The sequence below is a fragment of the Blastomyces gilchristii genome (assembly GCF_000003855.2).
Source record: "Blastomyces gilchristii SLH14081 genomic scaffold supercont1.38, whole genome shotgun sequence".
Classification (NCBI taxonomy): Eukaryota; Fungi; Ascomycota; class Eurotiomycetes; order Onygenales; family Ajellomycetaceae; genus Blastomyces; species Blastomyces gilchristii.
Genome location: NW_003101645.1, coordinates 300,495 through 320,698, shown reverse-complemented (window position 1 = coordinate 320,698; position 20,204 = coordinate 300,495). Strand labels below are relative to the sequence as shown.

Here is a 20,204-nt window from a genome sequence, read left to right as displayed (position 1 = left end):
GCTTCGAAGGTTATCGACCGCTAGAAAGGGGCTAACCCAAGCAGCTAGTTCGTATTCAACCATGCATTCGCCCTGAAAAACAGCCGGCAGTGGCGAAAGATCTGTGTAGATTTACTTCCGAAGCAGTCAATTTATAGGTGGGCTGCTGCTCATCAGCCATACGAAGAGTGATGCAACTTAAAAGTAACTTGAATAAATCTTGATCTACTTCAATCAAGCAATTAAATCGTACCAAAAACAAGTTTGTTTCTCGAAAATCAAAATCATCGTTGAAAGATTGAAAACCCCCACACAAACAGCAAGCAAGAAAGTAATCTCGTCAACCACAAGAAGCAGGAGCAGAGTGAATAAAACCGCAGAAGCCATGCGCCGTTGGAAATGCAATGTTTCTCACGACGTCATTTAAAACAACAAATAGAAGAAAATCGTTAGATACATCAGATTCCCCCCGTCACAGATGAGGAAAAAGCCAAGGGAGGCAAAAGTGATAACATCAAAACTCCATTCTTACGTGAACACTCTCCTTTCGAATTTCTTCACCGCATCGCGCCACACCCCACCCCCTAACTTAGCCTCAGGAGCTTGCTTCTGTTGAATAATCTTTTCTAACATATCACCAATCTGTGCTTGGCCTACGTCTCCTTCATACGAACTCAAGGAGCCGTAAATTATGCTAGCGGAGACATCGATATCAACATCAATATCCATGTCAGGAGTATCCTTCCCACTTTGAGCGGGTCGAGGCTTCACCGTAAAATCGACATCGATCCGCGCTCTGACTTTGCCATCCACGTTTCTTGATTTCAATGGTGATATTTGCTTTGCATCACCTCCAGTCGATTCGGGAGCTATGGTCGTGGAGGACCAGCCGAGAACCATGCAGCGGATCTCTAATAAAGTGGGTTCGGACGGCTTCGCTTCAATGGCTTTCGCCCTTGTGATTCCGCAATAATCGAGTGCGCGTATTTCATCCCCAAGGCTAATGGCTTTGTCCCATGCTCGCGCCATGCCTGCAAGGAATTGTCTAGGGCTTATTGATGAGTGTGGGAGTTGGGAGGCGCACGTGCGGAGCGCATGGAGGACAAGAGCCTTTTCAGGGGAAGGGCTGCTGCTTGCATGTCGTGCCTCGTGGGTCACGCTGGGTGAGTAAGTAAGGGTAATAGGCAGATTCTTGTTTCCTGGGGAGGAGCTACCGCCAGACAACGCCTGGGTGGATTGGTTGAGGTTGAAAGCGCCGGGATAAAAATCCACCTGGAGCTCATTGCGATATCGCATTCTCAAAGCAGGGCCATATTCGGAGCTCGGTTTCAAAGAAGCTGATAAAATACTCCAGCCTGTTTGGCGCTCAAGTTCACGAACAGAAGCTGTTATTGCATGTTGCATTAGCAAAGAGGGAAAATATGCGCGTATTTAGAGTGTACATGCTCACCTTTCAGAGTTTTAACCTCCTTTATACTCCAACCCCGGCACTCTTCTGTGACTCGCTCCGCTTCACCTATCTGGGCCAAAAGCTCATCTTTCAATCCCGCTCCAGCTTTAATTATGCTCTTCTTGTTTTCCAGCTCCGCCTGTGACTGCTCCAATGACTTCCTCTTTGCGGAAATCTCCGCATCTAACGCAGCTAACCGTTCACGCGCTTGACGAAGTTCTTCCTTATCACAGTTTTCCAGTTCATCGACGGCTCGTTGGAGATTCTGGGCTTCGGTTTCAAGCCTTGCGTGTTTCTCGACTAAAGGGGGCACCACACGATCTAAGAGATCCTCTTTCTTCGACAGAACCGCATCATCATTCTGCATCTCTTCAACGTGACGATCAAGTCCCTCTTTTAAGCCCTCCAAAAGTTTCATGCGCCACTCATACCACATGGACTTGCTTAGCAGGCGCGCGTGAGCTTTGACGTTACGAAATTGGTTGTCCATCAACAACCGTATATCTGGTGGCGCCGTCACGTATTCTTGGAACAAAGGCGGGTTATCTGCGTACGTTTCGGTTTCAATAGACCGGATAATCCGCCGACCCTCTGATATATACGATTTCAATTCACGACACGACTAAAGCAAGTTAGCTCGTTGAAAGAGAATAAGGAGGAGCGAGCCCACTTACGTGTTGGTACAATTCAAGCATCGGAACTGTGCAAAAGCCAGCAGCCACACAATCTTCGAAACTTATGCCTTTGACAGCCTCATCATCTCTCTTTGATGTAGCCTTTTTATTATCACTTGACGGAGCCAATGTATGTCTCCTCTTTGTTGTGGTTAGTTCCATAAAGTGGATGTTAGTCATATTCAGGAAATCTTGAAGCTGTATTGGCTCAACTTGTGGCTCGTGTTCTTGGTTGGAATAGCTCCCCAGGTTGCCTTCCGGGCCAGCACCAGAATATTGGGCGGTATGACCTTCACCTGCGGACAAATCTAACCGGCTAGAAAGAGGAACTCCCTTGGGGGTCGTACTCCCGGGCTTGCCTGGAGACGACCAAGGGTCATTATAACTTGATGCTCGAATTGTTCGCCTGACTGTTTCGCCCATGGAAGGAGGGGCAGGAAGTTTAATGTTTTTGACGGGGCTTGCATCACGACCCCTCAGTCGTTTAGGAGTATAGGCTTCTTCGTCTTCGTCATCCTGATCTAGCTCAGCTGGGCGCTTCCCAAGCAGGCCTACCGCTGCACCCACGTGCAGGCTTTTTCGTGGCTTTGGTTTATTTTTCTTAGGGGTCAGGGTCGATATTAGCTCTTTCAAGTTAAGAGGTGGGCATTCCCCATTCTGAGAATTGTTGGGTGCTTTAGTGATTGCGATCTCCCTTTCCCTTTCTTCTTCTCGTTCCTTATCAATTTCCTCCTCGAGCTCCCGAGGGTCATCAAATCGGACCACTTGAGAGATTTGACCCTGTGGAACAAAGCTTTGGGAGTCCTCCCCGATGGATCGCCGCCTATCTAGCATTTCCGCAACACGCGGTGACCCGAGACCTTCCCTATCGATACCAAGGCCGCTCGACGGCCGCCTGTGAGGGTGCAAGACAAAGGATGGAGTGGCCTGGCCTGTAATGCTATCATGATGGAAAAGCTTTCTTGAGCTGGGCGGTGTTTTCTTGGTGGAGGTTTCTCGAAGTTCCGGCACGAAAGGCCTTTTCGGGGATGCATTCCGAAACGCGACTTTGCTTGACGGGGGTGTCTTAGCAGGAGTCGAAGCCTTGTTACCCCGTGGAGTCAACTGTTTTTTAGAAGGGCTCGTTGTCTTTTTTACTGGAGATGACGGTCGAGAGCCGCCCCTAGGGGTAGTAGATTCTCTTAGACCCACGCTTCTTCGATCCTGTCTGCGTCTAACACTAGCTACAGTCGGGCTGCCATATTCAGACACGATCGGAGTGTTCTGTTCGATGGTAGCAGCGATTTTCGGAGGGGAGGGAACGATGTTCTCTTGGAATGGTGAGCTAAAAATCTGACCAGCATCGCTTTCTAATTCCATCAACATCTTTCCTTGAGACCTGTTGTTAAAATTGAATTGAGGCGGTAAGATTTTTCCTAGCGCATTCGTCATTTCCATACCCATGGTTTCGTCGTCCTCCAGGGGTTCAGTTTGTTCCTCAATGGGTGGTAAAATACCTCCTACTGCGCTTGTCATCTCCATCTCTTCATCACCAGATGCTTGATCAAGCTCCTCAATTCTATACTCAGCGGGTTCGTTGGAGCGGTGCTCGTATTCTTCGGCGGCTGTCAGTTGGGGATACGCCTGCTGGATACTACCAAGAGCTGAGGTGAATTCCATGGTCATCTCTTCATCACTGCCAACGTCACTGTCCCCAGAGATACCCTTTAGAGGAGAATGATTACGAGCTATGCCGCCAACCACGTTTGTAAATTCCATAGTTTGGTCCCCGAGATTTGACAACTCGCTGGTCGATATCCGGCGGGCTTTGTCCAAATGGCCATCGTTTGAAGCAACGGACCTACGGCGGGGCTTTCCATGTGGTGAGGTTTCGTCCCGTTTCCCCGGAATTATTCCTCCAATGGCTTTGGTTATATCCATACTCATATCTGCTTCACTCTCATCATAATATCCGGCATCAGATTGCCTATTTGGAGGTTGATATTGCGATAGTGGGTGAGAGAAAGGATTAACATTCTCCTGGTCCAGCCGAGCACTTAAGTCTTCCAAGTCTAAGTCAAGTTTATTTGCCCCCTTCTTAACCCAAGGTTGGAATGCCCCAGCAATTTCACGATTCGTGAATTCCATAGACAAGTCACCATTCTCATCGTATTCAATTCCTTTGGTGCCTGCTAGTTGAGCAGCCTGGCGTAAAGATCGCTCTAGCCTCGCACTATCGCTAGTGCTTGAAGCCTCGGAATGTGTAGAAATAGATCGCTCGGTAATATTCTCCATACTCATCAATGTGGCCCCATCGTCGTCATCGTCGTCGTCATCGGAATTCATGTCCCCATCCACAACATGTTCGCCGGCCTCTTCACTTCCACCTGCCGAGCTTCCACTAAATGGACTTGAAGAAAATGCTTCATTAGGGTCGGGGTTGTACATATCTCTGTGAGCTACGCCTGAGCTGCGATGTGATTTTTGATGTGGATCATGGCCACTATAATTTGGATCGTCATGTGGATTGTTCGTTGGCGGTTCAGTATTATCCAGCTCTTGCTTTTGGGTGTGTTGAGCTGGATCCGTCAAAGCAGAGGCGCGCCTGGTAGAATTCGAGGCGGAGGAAGACGTAGAATCTTCAGCCAATTCAACTACGTTCCAAGTATGTAGTGTGGCCTCTGGCGCAAATGATACACGACGATTTGCTTTAACACTGTTAGTAAGAACAATGCTTTGAGGAGAACGGTCTGAAACCTACCCATCGATTTTCGCCTTGCTGCCCTGTGGTCCAAAATAGCCTGTCTCTCGCGCTCTCGCTGTTCAGCTTCTTCCCTTTCCCTAGCCGCAGCCATTTGTTCCCCCTCCGCGCGAACCGCAATTTTGGCATTTTGGATAACAGCCGAAGGATTAAAAGTATCAAATGGTTTGACCAAATGATCTGCCCCGACAACGGGAGCTGACGGTGGTTCAGAGACGTTAATAGGGGGCTCATTTTTTTCATTCAGGCTATTTGATTGGCGATAATTGGAGCCGCGTTGCGGACTTCGAGCCGGAGTTCGTTTGCGCGTTTCATCGAAAGATGGAATACTTCGTATGGGAGAGACGGGTATCGTAGGTTTGAGAATGGACTTTAATGGGAATTGAGCGGTTGACTGGTCAAGCAATTAGTAATTCAAAACCGTCAGTGAATTAAAAATATCCGAAATTTAAATATATACCTTCCGTCTATTGCCATTTGCATGCTGAAGCGCATCCAACCCGCCAGGCCCAAGACTTTTACTCCGCATCTTTTTATCCGATCGTGTCGGTCTCTGCGGCGCATTTCTCTGCTCGTTCACAACGCTCAGATCCGCAGTCATATTTTCCTTATCAACGCCAGATCCAACGCCAGGACGGGGCATCTGGGCGAAAGACCGGCAAGACCTCACACGCGCAGCCCCCGCAGAATCGTTCTTTGTCGGCGCCATGCGTTTGCGGGATGGGATGTAGGAATAAATGTAGGAATATGTGTTGCAGCGGAAAGGGAATTGAGAGTTTAGCAGGTTGATAAATATGGATTAACGTCCACCATTGCCCACGCGCAGCCAGCCCGAAGTATTACAGTATTGTATATATGTATCGTTATCCGGAGTTGTCGTCCCCAAGTCAAGAGTTTCCGTAGTCTCGTCGCGTCATCCTGGAAATGACGGAGCTACCGAATCTAGACTAGCGTAGTAAACAAACCGAAAAGCCCTAGCCGAGGGACACTAGCACGCATCCGCACTAGCGCGGCTCCAGCACTCCCACATTCAATTCGGCATCGTCAAACTCCGCACAAAACTTGTCAATCTCGGACGACGACATCGCCAACGACCACTCGACACACCTCGCGCCAGAAATCCACCAACTCTCTCCCAGAACCCCGTCCCGCGAGCCCAGTGTCGGATATCTTGATCTTTTCGCAACCATGGCGACCGAGTTGACCGTACAGTCGGAACGTGCTTTCCAGAAGCAGCCGCACATCTTCCTCAACTCTAAGCAGAAGTCCAAGAGCAAGAAGGTCGGAAAGGGAGGCCGGAGATGGTACAAGGACGTGGGCTTGGGATTCCGCACCCCAAAGACTGCCATTGAGGGAAGCTATATCGGTACGGAGCCAGTTGCTTTTGAATATATAACCCGCGCGAGTTGCGCGAGCACACACGCTTGAGATGTTTGAAGTTTTCGTTGGATTCGCGGAATTGAGACAGTATGGGAAAATGGAATGGACGGCTTTATGGAATTTTGGCTGGATATGCTTTTTGGCCATTTTTTGGATGGAAGAAGCCGCCGAGATACCGTGCTTCTATTCTATCCATTTTTGGCGCAATGCGACCCAAAAATTTTCGATTTCTCAACGATAAAATCAAGTCATCTCTAACTCAGGACATTGAACTACAGATAAGAAATGCCCCTTCACCGGCCAGGTTTCTATCAGAGGTCGTATCCTCACCGGCACCGCCGTCTCAACCAAGATGCACCGAACCATCATTGTCCGCCGCGAATACCTCCACTACATCCCCAAATACTCCCGATATGAAAAGAGACACAAGAACATTGCCGCCCACGTCTCCCCAGCTTTCCGTGTTGAGGAAGGTGACCAGGTCACTGTTGGGCAGTGCAGACCTCTCAGCAAGACTGTATGTGTTTGATTTGACATATACCTTTTTTTTCTATTTCCAGGTTATGGTTTTCCACGGGATTGCCATTTTGTTTTGCAAATGCAGAAAAAATGGACGAAAAGCGCGGCAGGTGTTATTGCCGTATGCAAGCACTTGTTATTTAGGAGCGGCACTATTGGTATATCTTGACATATGTATGCGTTTGTACTAACTCAATATGCTTTTGCTAGGTCCGATTCAACGTCCTTCGCGTCCTCCCCCGCACTGGCAAGGCCGTTAAGCAATTTGGAAAGTTCTAGATGCTTGTTGATCTGGAAGGCGTTGCGGGGGTGAGGGGGTGAGGTTGTTGGTGTGGAGCGCTGGGTTGTACGAGGGCCAAATGACAAACGAACCTGCCTTGATGTTACGGAATATGTTTTTTATTGAGGATTAAAAAAATAAAAAATGATAGAAACGACAGGCACAAGGACAAAAGGTACATGGAAAAACGGCGCGTGCCCCCAAAACGACACAGCTCACGCTTTTTTTTCAATCCTTTTTCCTGAAAGGGGCGGCTTGTGCATAATTCTCTTTTTTTTTGTTTTGTTTTGATTTCTCCCATATAGAGGGGGAATTATATTCCAATACTAAGTAAGGAGTTTAGTTGTCAAATGCCATGTGAAACTTTTTCAAATTTCACTTCTGCGCGCTGTTCTCTTTCTGGCGTAGCACGCACATCCAACCTTGGAGAACAAACCCTGGACACTTACTTTATTTGATGCATATTAAAGTCATTAAGCAGGAGTTGCGAGCCTATCGCGCTTTGCAGGCTGGGACGCGAAGAAATTCCCTTCCCCGGTACCTCCTCTTCATCAAGTTCCCGAACAGATAAACTACAAAGTTACTAAACACAACAATTATTCTCACACAGAGACCCTTAAATTTACAGCAACCCGGGATATAACAAAAAGGACATAAACAATAACCCAGGGCTAACCAAATGATTCCGCTTGACCAATTTGAGAAGCTTTCAAACCCTGGCCGATGTGTCCGCTACCACCCCAACATCCGATTAACTCGCTCCCGGTCCAGTGCAAATACATTTGCCACAGCCTCATTTCCTCCCAGCTCAACTTCCACTGACTGCCACCTATATGTCGTCTCTGCTCTCTGTGTGACTTCTTCTGCCACCTCGGACTCTGATTCGATGGTGCGGCGAAGCTCTTCCCGAAACCTGTCCAATGCCTCTTCTGCTTGATTGATTTGGTGCTCATGGTGGTGGCTTTCTTCCTCATCCTCTATTACTACCAATACCTCGGCTTCCTCGTCTAATTCCATGGCCTCCACGTCCTCCACCTCCACATCCTCATCATCTTCGATAACCACGACTTCCTGCACGTGCTGATCGTTAACTTCTGCATCAGTGTCGTCATCGATTACAATAATTTCTTGCTGCCTTTCGGATTTCTGGGGCGTTATTGGTGGTGTTGTGAAGGGTATTGCGGATGCCGATGTCGAATTGCTGTATCCAAGCTGGACCCCATCAAGAAACTCATCATCTTGAGCATATCTAGTTTCACGGGTGAAACGCCAGCCATGTGCAATTTTCACGGCAACCTGGTTGGCATATTCCACGGGTAAGTTGATGATCCTGAGAAATTTACCTACAGTCACTCCAGCAGCATTATTAAACTTTGTAGGACTATCCCTGAGTTTGCAATGAAGAGGGTTACGGTTGTAAGTAAAAGACGCTATGTCTTTAATCTGGAGAATAGAGCCAATATCATGGTGAAGTTCTGCAATCTCAAGGAGTTCTGACTGAGTTATTGTACAGACAATACTTGATTCCGGGATCTCTCTCCAAATAAGCCATTCTGACCATCCATAATATCCTGGGGTAATATCAGAAGACAGGGGTTCTTTGCTGAGGATATATTGCGCGGAAAATATCCCATTTTGGTCCAGCTTGGAAGCATCAATTATTGACACTCTGGAATTCTGACCCTTTGTCAACATTCTGTGAACGCAAGGCAGCAGGGTGGAGAATGTTGAAATAAATGGAGAGTTGACTTCGTATCTTGACAAATGGGTTTTGGCCATCGCTTCAATGTCACGCTGATGGTAGAGCGAGGGGTGCAAGGTATCAGCAAGCCCCGAAGAAAAATACTGGGGATCATTGATGCCGCTGCTTTGCGAGTTGAAGAAGCGATACAAGATTTGTGGCCTTGTTCGGGTTCTGTCATATCTTGGCTTCATCCCTGCCCTAGGGAATTCCGCTCCCCGGGCGCATGCAGGTTCAATGGCAGGTTCAATGGCAGGTTCAACTACTTCGTGGGTAGCGTAGGTGTCGGCGTCAGGTGTTGGGTTAGATTGGAGGCTACCATCTGTGCTAGGACGAAAGAAAGACTGTAAAAGTTGGAAGCCTGGGCCTTTTGGCTTAACTGGGCTGTCATCACGATTCCTTCGGTGTAAATGAATACCAAGCTCTGTAGCGGCAATTTCAATAACTCTCCGGCATTCCTCATACTCTTCATCATCAGCAAGGGACGCTGAGTTCACAGAGACCCAAATGAGATGTCTCCTATACAGCATGTCATAATGCTGTGTATTGACAGTGGTGACAGGGAGGCCATCTTTGAAACCCACGATCTCTGTATCAAAGATGTGGTTGAAGATTTTAGTTTCATCTTTCTTTGCAAGAGAATAAAACCGTCGAAGAACACACAACACCTCTCGCTGAGGATCCGTCCACCTATGCCTTAGGGGTTTAATATTTCCGAAGTCTAGGAAAGATGGATAATATTCCTCATCATTGTTCCGGTCTGATTGGGATGGGGATTGAAGCTGTGGCACCTCCATGATGGCAAGAAGATGAGGTTAGGCAATAGAGCGGCGGGATATAATGGACACTTTGGGACCTGAGAGGAGAAGGATGAGAGTGGTTTAAAAATTCAATGAACCGTGGCTTTGATGGAGGTAGAGGAATGTGTATGATGCGATAACACAACAACAGCACCGCACCGTCATGACGCCCAAGGAGTGAATGATGAAGGCATCTAGGACAGGGTTGATCAGCCACGGCATCCATCATTCACTCCACGGCATCATTCACTCCATGGCAGTCTCAGATATGGATGAACATTGTTAACGCAATCGCAATGTTGATTTGATAGCAAACAAGTCATAATAGGAACTAGAGATCAAATACATCATCAGCTCAAGATCTTGTTTGAAAGTTTGGTGGCTTCAAAAGGAAATCGAAGGAAAGTGATTGGGACCAGACTCCCTTTCAGTGAAGGTAGAGAGGTTTTCATTGGATGATTGAAAAGAAAAAAAAATGAGTGTAATCCCCAACGCTATCAACTTAAACAGCTAAGTTATATCTCAAGGGCCCAGCGATTTCTTAATATTGCCTTGTTGCTAAAGGAAGAGCGAGGAGTTGTTTGACTGTATGAATCCACACACGTGATCTCGGCGCAACGCTGCAGCTTCAACACCCTAGCCCGGTGGTTATTTGCGGAGCGAAGCGAAGCAAATATATGATGAAAACCCTGGTCATTAAAAGTGGAGAATTTCCTTTTTGAGGTTCTTGACACAAATACAGCCCACTGATTGATGTAGAATTAAGTGAAGTGCAATCTCATGACATTGTACTATGACTTCTACACACTCACAATGCATTCATCTTTCATCTTATCAATCATATCATCTACTCTGTACAGATTCTTGAATAATAGATTACACATCTTATCAACTATCTACTCTGTACAGATTCTTGAATAGATAATACATCTGATTAATCATCTTTTATAGATTCTTAAGAATGAATAATATATTAAAAGTCTGTATTCACTGCTTATAAAATCAGTCTCTTGATTAATTTATTTCTTTATAGTATTCTACTACTTCTACAGCTGTCTGTCTTTAATACTACACTCAGAAAACTCAGATATTATAATCTTCTCTTATTATATCTTTTCTATCACTGATTATCTCTTTACACTGTATAGAACTGTAAATAGATATATACAGTAAAATCAGATTCTTCTATAGTTATAGATTCTGTGATAAATGAGTCTGAACTCTCTCTATTATCTCAGATATATTAATACTTTATATAATTAATAACAGTCTCTCAAGTCTGTGAATAGTCTATTAAAATAGATATATTATCTAAGATTAAGTTTTATCACTGTGAAATTCATAGTTCTGATATATCTTTATTAACAGTAGTCTGTAAAAAGAAAACTATTATTTAAAAAGCTCACTATATTATTAGATATTATAGAGAATATTTCTTATTAACTTTATTCTTAATTTAATTAAGAAAATAGCTGCAGCTGCTATCTTTAATAATTAATTTATTTTCTAATTTTACAGATCTCTTTTCAGTCTTTTATCAATTATCTATATTATTATTTAACTTATTTTTAAGTTAATCTTATTTTATTTTTATAGATATACTTTCACTACAGATATCTTTTATATTATTTTTCTTATTCTTAACTTTTTAAAGTTCTATTTCTCAGAGCTCTGCAGATCTATTCATTAATTAACTTAATAAAAGAGTTAATAATTTCTTAATATCTCAGCACTCTATATAATCTGAAAGCTTAATTAATATATTAAATATAGAAACTCTTATAATTCTTCAGAAATATAATCAGTTATAAGCTATAATTATCTCAAATTCTCTAATGAATTCTCAGAGTTCTACTTATCTTACAGATTCAGCTATTAATTCTGATAATTAATAATATATACAGAAATTTTATTATATACTTAAAGATTTATAGATAAAGATCTATAGCTGTTATTAAATTTACTAATTCAGAATAAATCTTTAAGATAATATTTATACTTATTATTATACTGTTAATTTAAGATAACTATCTAATAAGCTATTTTTATTCTTTTAAGAGAATAATTTTAATTTCAGTGATCTTGATTCAGATCTCTCTATTCTCAGTCAGATTAAAGAGATATTAATTTCATATATATATATTTTTATTAAGATCTGTCAAGTCAGAGAATATCAGTATAAGTATAAAGATTATATTATTAACTTTCTTAGAGACACTGACTGTATTTATAATACTCTTTCACTTCTTTCTAAGAATCTTAATATTATTATATTAAAGTCTTTAAATTCAAATACAGATTCTTACTTATAATATCAGTTTTACTGAGATTTCATAGTTTATAAAGAAGCTGTTACTCAATAACTAATCTATCTTTATAAAAATTATCTCAGTTATCAGAACATTATAATTAATGAAAGACTTAAAATCAGTTATCTGAAAATAAAGATATCTCTGATCAGATTTCTTTTCACAAGCTTGATAAACAAGAATTAATAATTATTGAAAATAAGAATTATTTAAATCTTGATAACTTAAATATCTTATCTGAATACTCTGATATTTCAGATCTTTTAATCTTATAATCTGAAGTTAAGTAACTCTGTCATAAACTTGAAATATCATAGTGAGAATAGATTAATTATCTCACTCTGTCTTCAGTCTGTAATATATTACTTAGTAAGTTTAATAACACTTATTCACTCTTTTCTTAAGTCTTTTCAATACTTTTTTTATGAGATGAAGTTAAATTCATTCTTTCTAGATAAAGAATAATTAGTCTTACAGATTATATATAGTTTCTTCTTAAATATTATAATGACTGCTTTGCTTATTATAGCTGTTTTTAATATATTCTTTTCAATTCTCTATTCTATAGATAGATTAATAATTAGAACTGTTTTTTCTATAATTAAACTAACTCTCTTATTAAGAATCTTACTCTAGAGAAGCTATAGACTACTTTTACTACTGATACTTTATAATCTACTATAATTTTAAATTCACTTACACAGTTTACAGAGAGTCTTTGTAAAATTTATTCTTTTTAAGATATAAAACATTATCAGTTATAAGTCTATATTTAAAATATTAAATCTCTATATATCTATTTCTTACTCTCTCAGCTGCAGATTATTACTGAAATAATCTAATATATCACTTTTCTAACTATATCATTTAAATGTAAGAATAAGTGCTCGCAGGCGATTATTTAAGTGTTTGCAGCTTGGCATGATATGTACTGTTAACTACTAGAAGTATTCACAGTAGAAAGATAAAATGTAGAGGTTAAATGTATAATAGTATTCAAGCTGAGTTATAAATAGTATTCATGAACTTCAGTCTATATAGTTGTATGTAGTCAAGGGCTGCTAGCTCTATTAATTATACAAGAGATAGAAATAGAAGTAAAGAATCTATAAGAAGTGAGATTTCTTATATATTCTCTTCTCTCTAAGACTTCATTCATGAAGTCTTTCACTGAGTGACTTTATAGAATCAGCTCAGCACTGCAGTGATACTCACTAAAAATTCTTCACATCTATAAAAAAACCTTAGTGAGGAAAAATCCCTTGATACTGTGAAGAAAAAAGAGTCTATTACTCAGTTTCTTATTCTGTGAGATTCTTTATAATCTACAGATTCTTCTCTCACTATCACACAGATTCATCTCATATCTTTTATACAGAAGAGTTTCAGTTAACTCTTAATCATTTTCACAAGATTCTTGTATAATTATTACACAGATTTATCTCATAGATGAATCACTGTCTATAAGATTATCTTCATTAAAGAGAAATATTCATGAGTTGATCTTTTACTTATTCTTATAAATCATTGTTCTTTGACACTGTAGAATTGTGAGAAATTTTTCATTCTTTTACTAACTCTATAGAATTGTAGAATTAAGATATTCACAGTCTGTAATCACTCTTTATAGTCACATAGAAAGATTCAGATCTGTGATTTATAATTACTCTTGTTTACTAGAGTGATCTGACTGTTTCATGAGATTATTCACAGTGTAAGTAAATCTCTCTAAAGTAGTATAAATATTCTAGATCTGTCTATAGAACTTTATCTTCTTTTCTCTTTTTCTATAACAGCTTTTATTCTTATAAACTATGAGTATTCTTATTCATCTGCAAAGTGTTTTCACTTAGATGATAGAGAGAAAGTGTTTCTGATAATGTCTGTATATTGATTCAAGAACTTCTCAAGAATAAAAATTTTTTCAATTTCAATATCTTTATAAATAATGTCTGATCATCACTGAGCTTTTTATAAGTATTCTCATGACTTCTCTGATTACTTTTTATCAGCTGATGAAGCAGAAATACTGCTGCTTATAACTGTGTCTTCATTTCTCTCAGCTCTGTTATCATATCTGATCTTCAGGCCAGTGGCTCACCTTATCTCTCTCTCAGATCAGTCTCTGACTCTAAGCAGCACAGTTCTCTTCTTTGCTATAAGTCTTCTCATAAGTAATTTCTTACAGACTCTAGCTGACAGTTCTTACAAAGCTTTCAGTGTTATCAGTGTCTTCTGTGACTCTGCAGACCTATAATTATTTTCTCTCTACTTATACAATCTCTGATCAGGTATATGTGAATATGTCTAGATTCTCTATCAATGATTCTCACATCATGACACACTTCTGCAATCTCATTGTCAATGAGAGATGAGTTCTCAAGTACCTGTAAAATCCAGGTAATCAAGACAATGTGAATGTTATGAATTCATAACAGAAGTTAATCTGAGTAGATGAGCTCTCTCTTCACATCTCAATTATTTTCAGGCTGAATACTTCAGTATAACTGAGAGAGTGAACACAGCTTTATAAGAAATATCTGATTACATGTGTAGACAGTCAGCTCTCAAGACTCTGCTACAACTGTGTGTACTCTAGTATTCAGCTTCTCTGAAGTCTGTGCATTTCTGACAGTCTTTATATTAAATGTAATAATTATCTGTACTGTAAATATAATACTCTCTGCTTCTTTGAAGAAGAAAATTAATAGTTGTGAGAGAATTAAGTGTCACAGATATTAAGAGTGTAAGTGTGAGTTTTCTTTATTTTTTCTTTATTAATCTCTAAATTATGTTCATAGTTCTGTTTATTTTCTGTTTTTTTAACTTTAATAAGAATATAATTTCTTCTTTTCTTACATATACTGCAGACTGTTCATCTCAGTAGAAACTCATTATCTTATAGACTAGAATTTATAAATAACAGTATTAATATCTTTATTATAATCAGATTCTTAGTGAAGACTGCACTATTCTGACTTATCAGAATTTACAGTATGAAAGTCATGTCTCAGCTTCTGCAGATATCTTATCTACTCAGATGATTCTTAAGTGAACTTATTCATCTTATCAGAATACTCTTATCACTGAATCTTGAATCAGAGCTTATAATCTCACTTCTCTGAGTTAATAATCTCTTTAATCTGATATTCTCTTTCACTCTCTAGTACTTTGTGAACAGAGTGATGAGTCACAGAGTTCTCTTCTGAAAATTCCTTATATTTATAGAGTAAAGAGATATGAAAAATATTGTATATCTATAACTCAGATAACAGTTTCAATCTATAGAACTATAAACTAACTTTCTTTATAATTTTATAAGACTCTATCTGTAAGAGATTCAGCTTCTTACTAGATCTCTATATAATGATATTTTCTAGACTCAGTCAGACTCTATTATCTTTCTTAAAACTCTTTATAATATGCTTGAAGTCATAGTATCTCTTCTGATACTCTTGAGTCTTTCTTAAGAATTTACAAGCTTTCTTCTAAATCTTCTGAATTCTCTCAGTCTGTTCACAGATATTATCACACTCTATAGTGTACTCTCACAAGTCTATCAAGATTATTCACAGATGAGTCTCAGTAAGCATCTTAAAGAGGGTTTTATCTATGCTGATATGTTTTAAGTTGTTATATATAAACTCTGTAAGTAATAATTAATATACTCAGTCATTCTAATTATAATTAACAAAGTATTGCAGATACTGTTTCAATATACTTATCAGATATTCTGTCTGATCATCTATCTGTTGATGAAAAGCTGTACTTAGATCTTATGAGATCTTCAGTATAGTTATCAGATCAGATTAGAACTCTTCTATAAAGATTAATCTTCTATCTGAGACAATGTTCACAGATAATTCATGCAATCAGATCATATCACAGATGAAGATATAAGTCAAATTCTTTAACTTCAAGTTCTTATAGATGAGTATAAAGTGTGTTATCTTGATAAAGTAATTCACTACTATCAGTACACTGTCAAAGCAGGCATTATATATATTCTTGCTTTTCAGAAGACTTATAAGAATATTCATTTTTAACTATTCTCAAGATTTCTGCAGAATGAATAGAGAAGTAAGTTCTTTATATAAATTGAATCATACTATCTATGAATTCTGATAAATAGTACAAAAATTCACTATCTTCTTCATAAGTTCTCACATTTTCAGTTAGAAGTATTTTCTTATAAGCAACTCATGAGTTCTAGTGTCTGTAAAATGACTCACTAGAGAAGAGTCATGATATCTTTTGATAAGTTCTATGTATAGAAACTTATTCATAGATATATAAATTCAGTTCTCTCTTTACAAGAGATTATTTAAGTCTCTTCAATTCTTTATTTCTACAGAGTTGATCTCTGCTATAAGCAGTTTCTGAATATACTGAGTATATTTATTCTTTAGTTACAGTTTAAACAATCTGAATAGAAGATCTTATGAAGACTTATACTCTGTTTTCTCTTATATCAGGTCTTTTATAATACTTTTCAAAGTCTGCAAACTCTTCAGATTATAGATACTCTCTTCAAGAATTCTTATAAAGATTCTCAGAGTGTTGACTCTCAGTGTTGTAGAGAGTAGTTATACAGGCTTCTTTTCTCTCTCTTCTCTCTTCTCTTATGAGAAATTGAGAGACTCTTCAGTCAATCTCTTTATAATACTCAGTTTAAGCATTCTGTGAAGCTTTTCTATCTTCTCTAGTCTCTCTGTATCTGTCACTCTGATCTTTTTAATGTAGTCTGATCTATGAGAGAATTCATTCACTGAGTTCTTAGTTCTCTTAATATATTCTATCTTAAATCAGAACTTACTCAGTCTCTGAGCTCAGTGAACCTGCTGCTGTGAGAGTTTCTTAATTGAAGTAAACTATTATAAGCTGTCATGATCAGTTCTAATAGTAATCACTGTTATAAAACTCTTAAAGTAGTGATATTAGTAACAGAAGAATTTCACTATTGTAAGAAGCTTCTAATTATAAATATTATAGTTAATCTCTACAGATTGCATCTTTCATAAGAAAAAGATCACTGAAACTCAGTTCTTATTTAACTATAGTTATAAGACTATTTCTGAAATTATAAAGAAGAAGACATCTATCTTTAATCTGATTAAGAGTAAGAAATCAAAGTGAAATAGTATTACTGTGTCTATAAATATCTGTTTTAATCTTATAAAGACTCTGTAAGCTTCTGAGATAAGAAAGTTCTTACAGTTCTTTCTTCTCAATAATCTTTTCATTCTCTGTTTATAGAATGACTTCTTCTTATTTTCATTCTTCAGTATATTTATAAGAGTCAAGAAGATTCTCATAAATACAAAGATAAACTGTCTATAGAAATTCACAAAGCTCAGAAAGATCTGAATCTTATGAATACTAGTTAACTCTGATTATGATAGAATAGTCTCAACTCATGAAGATTTCATCTGAATATCATCTGTGATGATTATATATTCTAGGAAATTAATTCAGCAGACACTGAAGTTATACTTTATAAGCTTAATATACAGTTCTATCTCATCTAAGACCTTCAATACACTTTGCACATGCTCAGTGTGTTCTTTCTTCTTCATAGAGTACATCATCACATCATTCAGATATATTATTATAAAGATATTCAGATATGTATAAAGTGTTTTATTAATGAAAGACTGAAATATCACAGAGATATTAGTCAGATCAAAAGACATTACTAGATATTCAAACAATCTCAGTGTAGTTCTAAAGACAGTCTTTTATTCATTCTCAGACTGTATTCACAGCTATGTATATATATTAATCATATTCAGTTATGTGAATATGACAGCTTCTGTAAGATGATTAATCACATTCTCAATCAGAGACAGAGAATAGTAACTCTTTATTATCTTGAAGTTCAGATTATAATACTCTATATATAATCTGAAATCTTTATTCTTCTTCTTCATGAATATCACAGAGACTCTTATAAAGATCTGTGAAAATTGAATAAAGTCATTCTTCAGATTCTTTTTCATATAGATTCATAAGATCTCTGTCTTATAATAAAAGAGCTTATAGATTAGTTCTCAGAAGAGTTTCTATTCTTTTATCAAATCTATTATCAGATTCTTCTTACAGTGAGAGAAAAGCTCAGCTATCTTTACTAAACTGAATATCTCTGTAAGATCTTAGTATTTCTCTGATATCTGAAGCTCAGTTTTTATGACTGTGAGATTCTCAGACACTTGTAAAGTCATTATATAGATAAGCTTGTCTTCTCTAATTAACTCTACAGTATTAACTGATTCTATCTTTATAAGTAAGTCTGTCAACACTGATCAGAAGTATAAACTCAACTTGTGAACAGCTATATACAGATTATGTCTTTGAAATTATACAAGTCTTAAGTATATATTATCTGTGATGTTTACAATAATCACAGTTTCTGTAAATCTTCTTCAGATTTCAGAGAGATCTTATAATTCAAAGATGACTCTTATAAGTCTCTCAGTTCTCAGATCTAAGTTCTCACATTCTGCTTATTATAAGAGCAGGTTCTCAGTTTTCATCTTTCAGCTCATTTACTCTGTAAGCTTTAGAAACATCATAGTAATCTGAGATTCTGAGTTCATTAATACTTTTCATGCTTGTGAGACAGCAGTACTGCAGTGTAGTCTCTTCTCATAAGTAAGTATTTTCATCAGAAGAGCAACAGATTCAGATATCAGCTTCAAGACTCTTAAGAAGACTGTTACTGACTCTGTTCATAACTCTTCAAATTTCTATTTTGATTTATTCAGACAGTTTGTATGAAGATGTTCTGATTTAGAACAGATAAAGCAGAGTTTCTTTTTCTTAATCTCTCTGTTATATACTCTATTTATAAGAGCTTATGAAGCTCTTTCTCTCTGTTTAACAGTCAGATATGAATCTCTCTGTATCTTATTATCTTTTTCTAATAAATCTGTTCTCTGTTATTCTGACTCTTGCAGAGCTGATTAATAATTTACTCTTTATAAGTCTGTGACTCTCACAGTGATCTGTAAGTGATGAATAAGAGTCATCAGTTTCTTCAGAGTTAAGAACTTAAAGTCTTACTCAATGAGCTTGTTCTACATATCTTTATTCAGTCTCTTTACAAATATCATTATTCAGGTCTTGTTTCAGAGCCCTGTTTCTACAGATCTCAATTTATATCACAGTTTTATAAAGCACTGTGAGTAGTCTTCATCAGATTTCTTACCTCTTTTTCTAATATTGATGATTACAGCTCAGATGTTCTCTGTTCAGCTTATAGAGTTCTTTAACTTATTCTCTAGATAGGTATTAAGAACAGATCAGTGAAATCTCTTATAATCATTCTCTAGATAATTCAGTCAGTTCTTGACTTCAGTGTAATAGAGATCTGTTATTATATAGATAACAGCTTCTTCATCTTTTATATCACACAGTCAGGCTTATAAGTCAATTTCAAATACAAACTTACAAAAGCTTTTATAGATTATAGTTCAATAAGTAGCCTTAAGTGATCACAGCTTAAGAAAGTTTCTTTTCAGTTTGCAGATATTTCTGAAGATTATGTCTAGAGACTCAGTTTAAGAGTGTTTACAGATAGTAAGCATTTCTTGTAGAAAAATAGCTTGATTTCATAGAAGATACTTAAGAATATTCTTCACTGAGATTGATTTATTCATGAGTTCAGAGAGTTTCTCTGTCACAGATGTAGAGAATGATATTCTATAAGTGATTGATAAGTTCTCTGAGACTTCTTTTATAAGAGTTATTCATGATTTGAGTGACTGCTTCTGAGTGTCTGTAGTAGAGTTTGCAGAGATTGAAGTACACAAGTTTCTAATTCTTTCAGTTATAATGAGTGATTGCTGACTGACTGAGCTTGAAATGTAAGAATAAGTGCTCACAGGTGATTATTCAGATATTTGCAGCTTGATATGATATATACTGTTAACTACTAGAAGTATTCACAGTAGAAAGATAAAATGTAGAGATTAAATGTATAATAGCATTCAAGCTGAGTTATGAATAGTATTCATGAACTCCAGTCTATATAGTTATGTATAGCCAAGAGCCGCTAGCCCTATTAATTACACGAGAGATAGGAATAGAGGTAAAGAATCCGCGAGGAGCGGGATTTCTTACATTAAAAGTGTGACACTGATCTTGAGAGATTGAAGTTTATAAGAGATAGTATTCATAACTATTCTACTATAGTATATATTACTTTTATCTATAACTTATAATCTTTAAGAAAAGATTCTAGATCTGAAATTCAAATTCTAGATCACTGAACTTATTATAGTGGATAAGAATATAAATCAAGACACATATATAGGTGTATTTTAATATAAGA

The 20,204-nt window shown here is 38.0% G+C and overlaps 3 protein-coding genes across 5 annotated transcripts; 1 reads left to right on the top strand and 2 right to left on the bottom strand.

Annotated features, from left to right (window-relative positions):
• Positions 1-32: 32 nt before the first annotated feature.
• BDBG_09302 (chromosome segregation protein) lies at positions 33-5,762 on the bottom strand. The gene is made up of 5 exons (XM_002620328.2): positions 5,304-5,762; positions 4,844-5,237; positions 2,104-4,790; positions 1,430-2,051; positions 33-1,364 (listed from the first exon to the last, which is right to left on the bottom strand). The coding sequence occupies exons 1-5, from the start codon at positions 5,550-5,552 to the stop codon at positions 508-510; spliced, it is 4,809 nt and encodes a 1,602-aa protein (XP_002620374.1). The 5' UTR covers positions 5,553-5,762; the 3' UTR covers positions 33-507.
• On the top strand, positions 119-9,994 carry BDBG_09301 (40S ribosomal protein S11). 2 transcript variants are annotated; one of them, XM_031723954.1, is made up of 4 exons: positions 119-6,209; positions 6,502-6,740; positions 6,953-8,438; positions 8,536-9,994. In XM_031723954.1, the coding sequence occupies exons 1-3, from the start codon at positions 6,032-6,034 to the stop codon at positions 7,019-7,021; spliced, it is 486 nt and encodes a 161-aa protein (XP_031581338.1). In that variant the 5' UTR covers positions 119-6,031; the 3' UTR covers positions 7,022-8,438; positions 8,536-9,994. The 2 variants fall into 2 exon arrangements, with proteins under 2 accessions (XP_031581338.1, XP_002620373.1); XM_002620327.2 differs by having other exon boundaries at positions 5,887-6,209; positions 6,953-8,338; positions 8,536-9,962.
• On the bottom strand, positions 7,240-10,145 carry BDBG_09300. 2 transcript variants are annotated; one of them, XM_031723953.1, is made up of 2 exons: positions 9,910-10,145; positions 7,240-9,824 (listed from the first exon to the last, which is right to left on the bottom strand). In XM_031723953.1, exon 2 carries the CDS (start codon positions 9,558-9,560, stop codon positions 7,755-7,757), a length of 1,806 nt encoding a protein of 601 aa, XP_031581337.1. In that variant the 5' UTR covers positions 9,561-9,824; positions 9,910-10,145; the 3' UTR covers positions 7,240-7,754. The 2 variants fall into 2 exon arrangements, with proteins under 2 accessions (XP_031581337.1, XP_002620372.1); XM_002620326.2 differs by having other exon boundaries at positions 7,240-10,145.
• Positions 10,146-20,204: the final 10,059 nt, after the last annotated feature.

Bases quoted from the DNA above. Each gene is read 5' to 3' on its own strand.
- BDBG_09302 (XM_002620328.2), bottom strand. From the start codon at position 5,552: ATGGCGCCGACAAAGAACGATTCTGCGGGGGCTGCGCGTGTGAGGTCT. The intron at 5,238-5,303 runs GTATATATTTAA...TTGCTTGACCAG, and splicing joins CAAATGGCAATAGACGGAAG to TCAACCGCTCAATTCCCATT. The intron at 2,052-2,103 runs GTAAGTGGGCTC...AACTTGCTTTAG, and splicing joins TGCTTGAATTGTACCAACAC to TCGTGTCGTGAATTGAAATC.
- BDBG_09301 (XM_031723954.1), top strand. From the start codon at position 6,032: ATGGCGACCGAGTTGACCGTACAGTCGGAACGTGCTTTCCAGAAGCAG. The intron at 6,210-6,501 runs GTACGGAGCCAG...ATTGAACTACAG, and splicing joins CATTGAGGGAAGCTATATCG to ATAAGAAATGCCCCTTCACC. The intron at 6,741-6,952 runs GTATGTGTTTGA...TGCTTTTGCTAG, and splicing joins GCAGACCTCTCAGCAAGACT to GTCCGATTCAACGTCCTTCG.
- BDBG_09300 (XM_002620326.2), bottom strand. From the start codon at position 9,560: ATGGAGGTGCCACAGCTTCAATCCCCATCCCAATCAGACCGGAACAAT.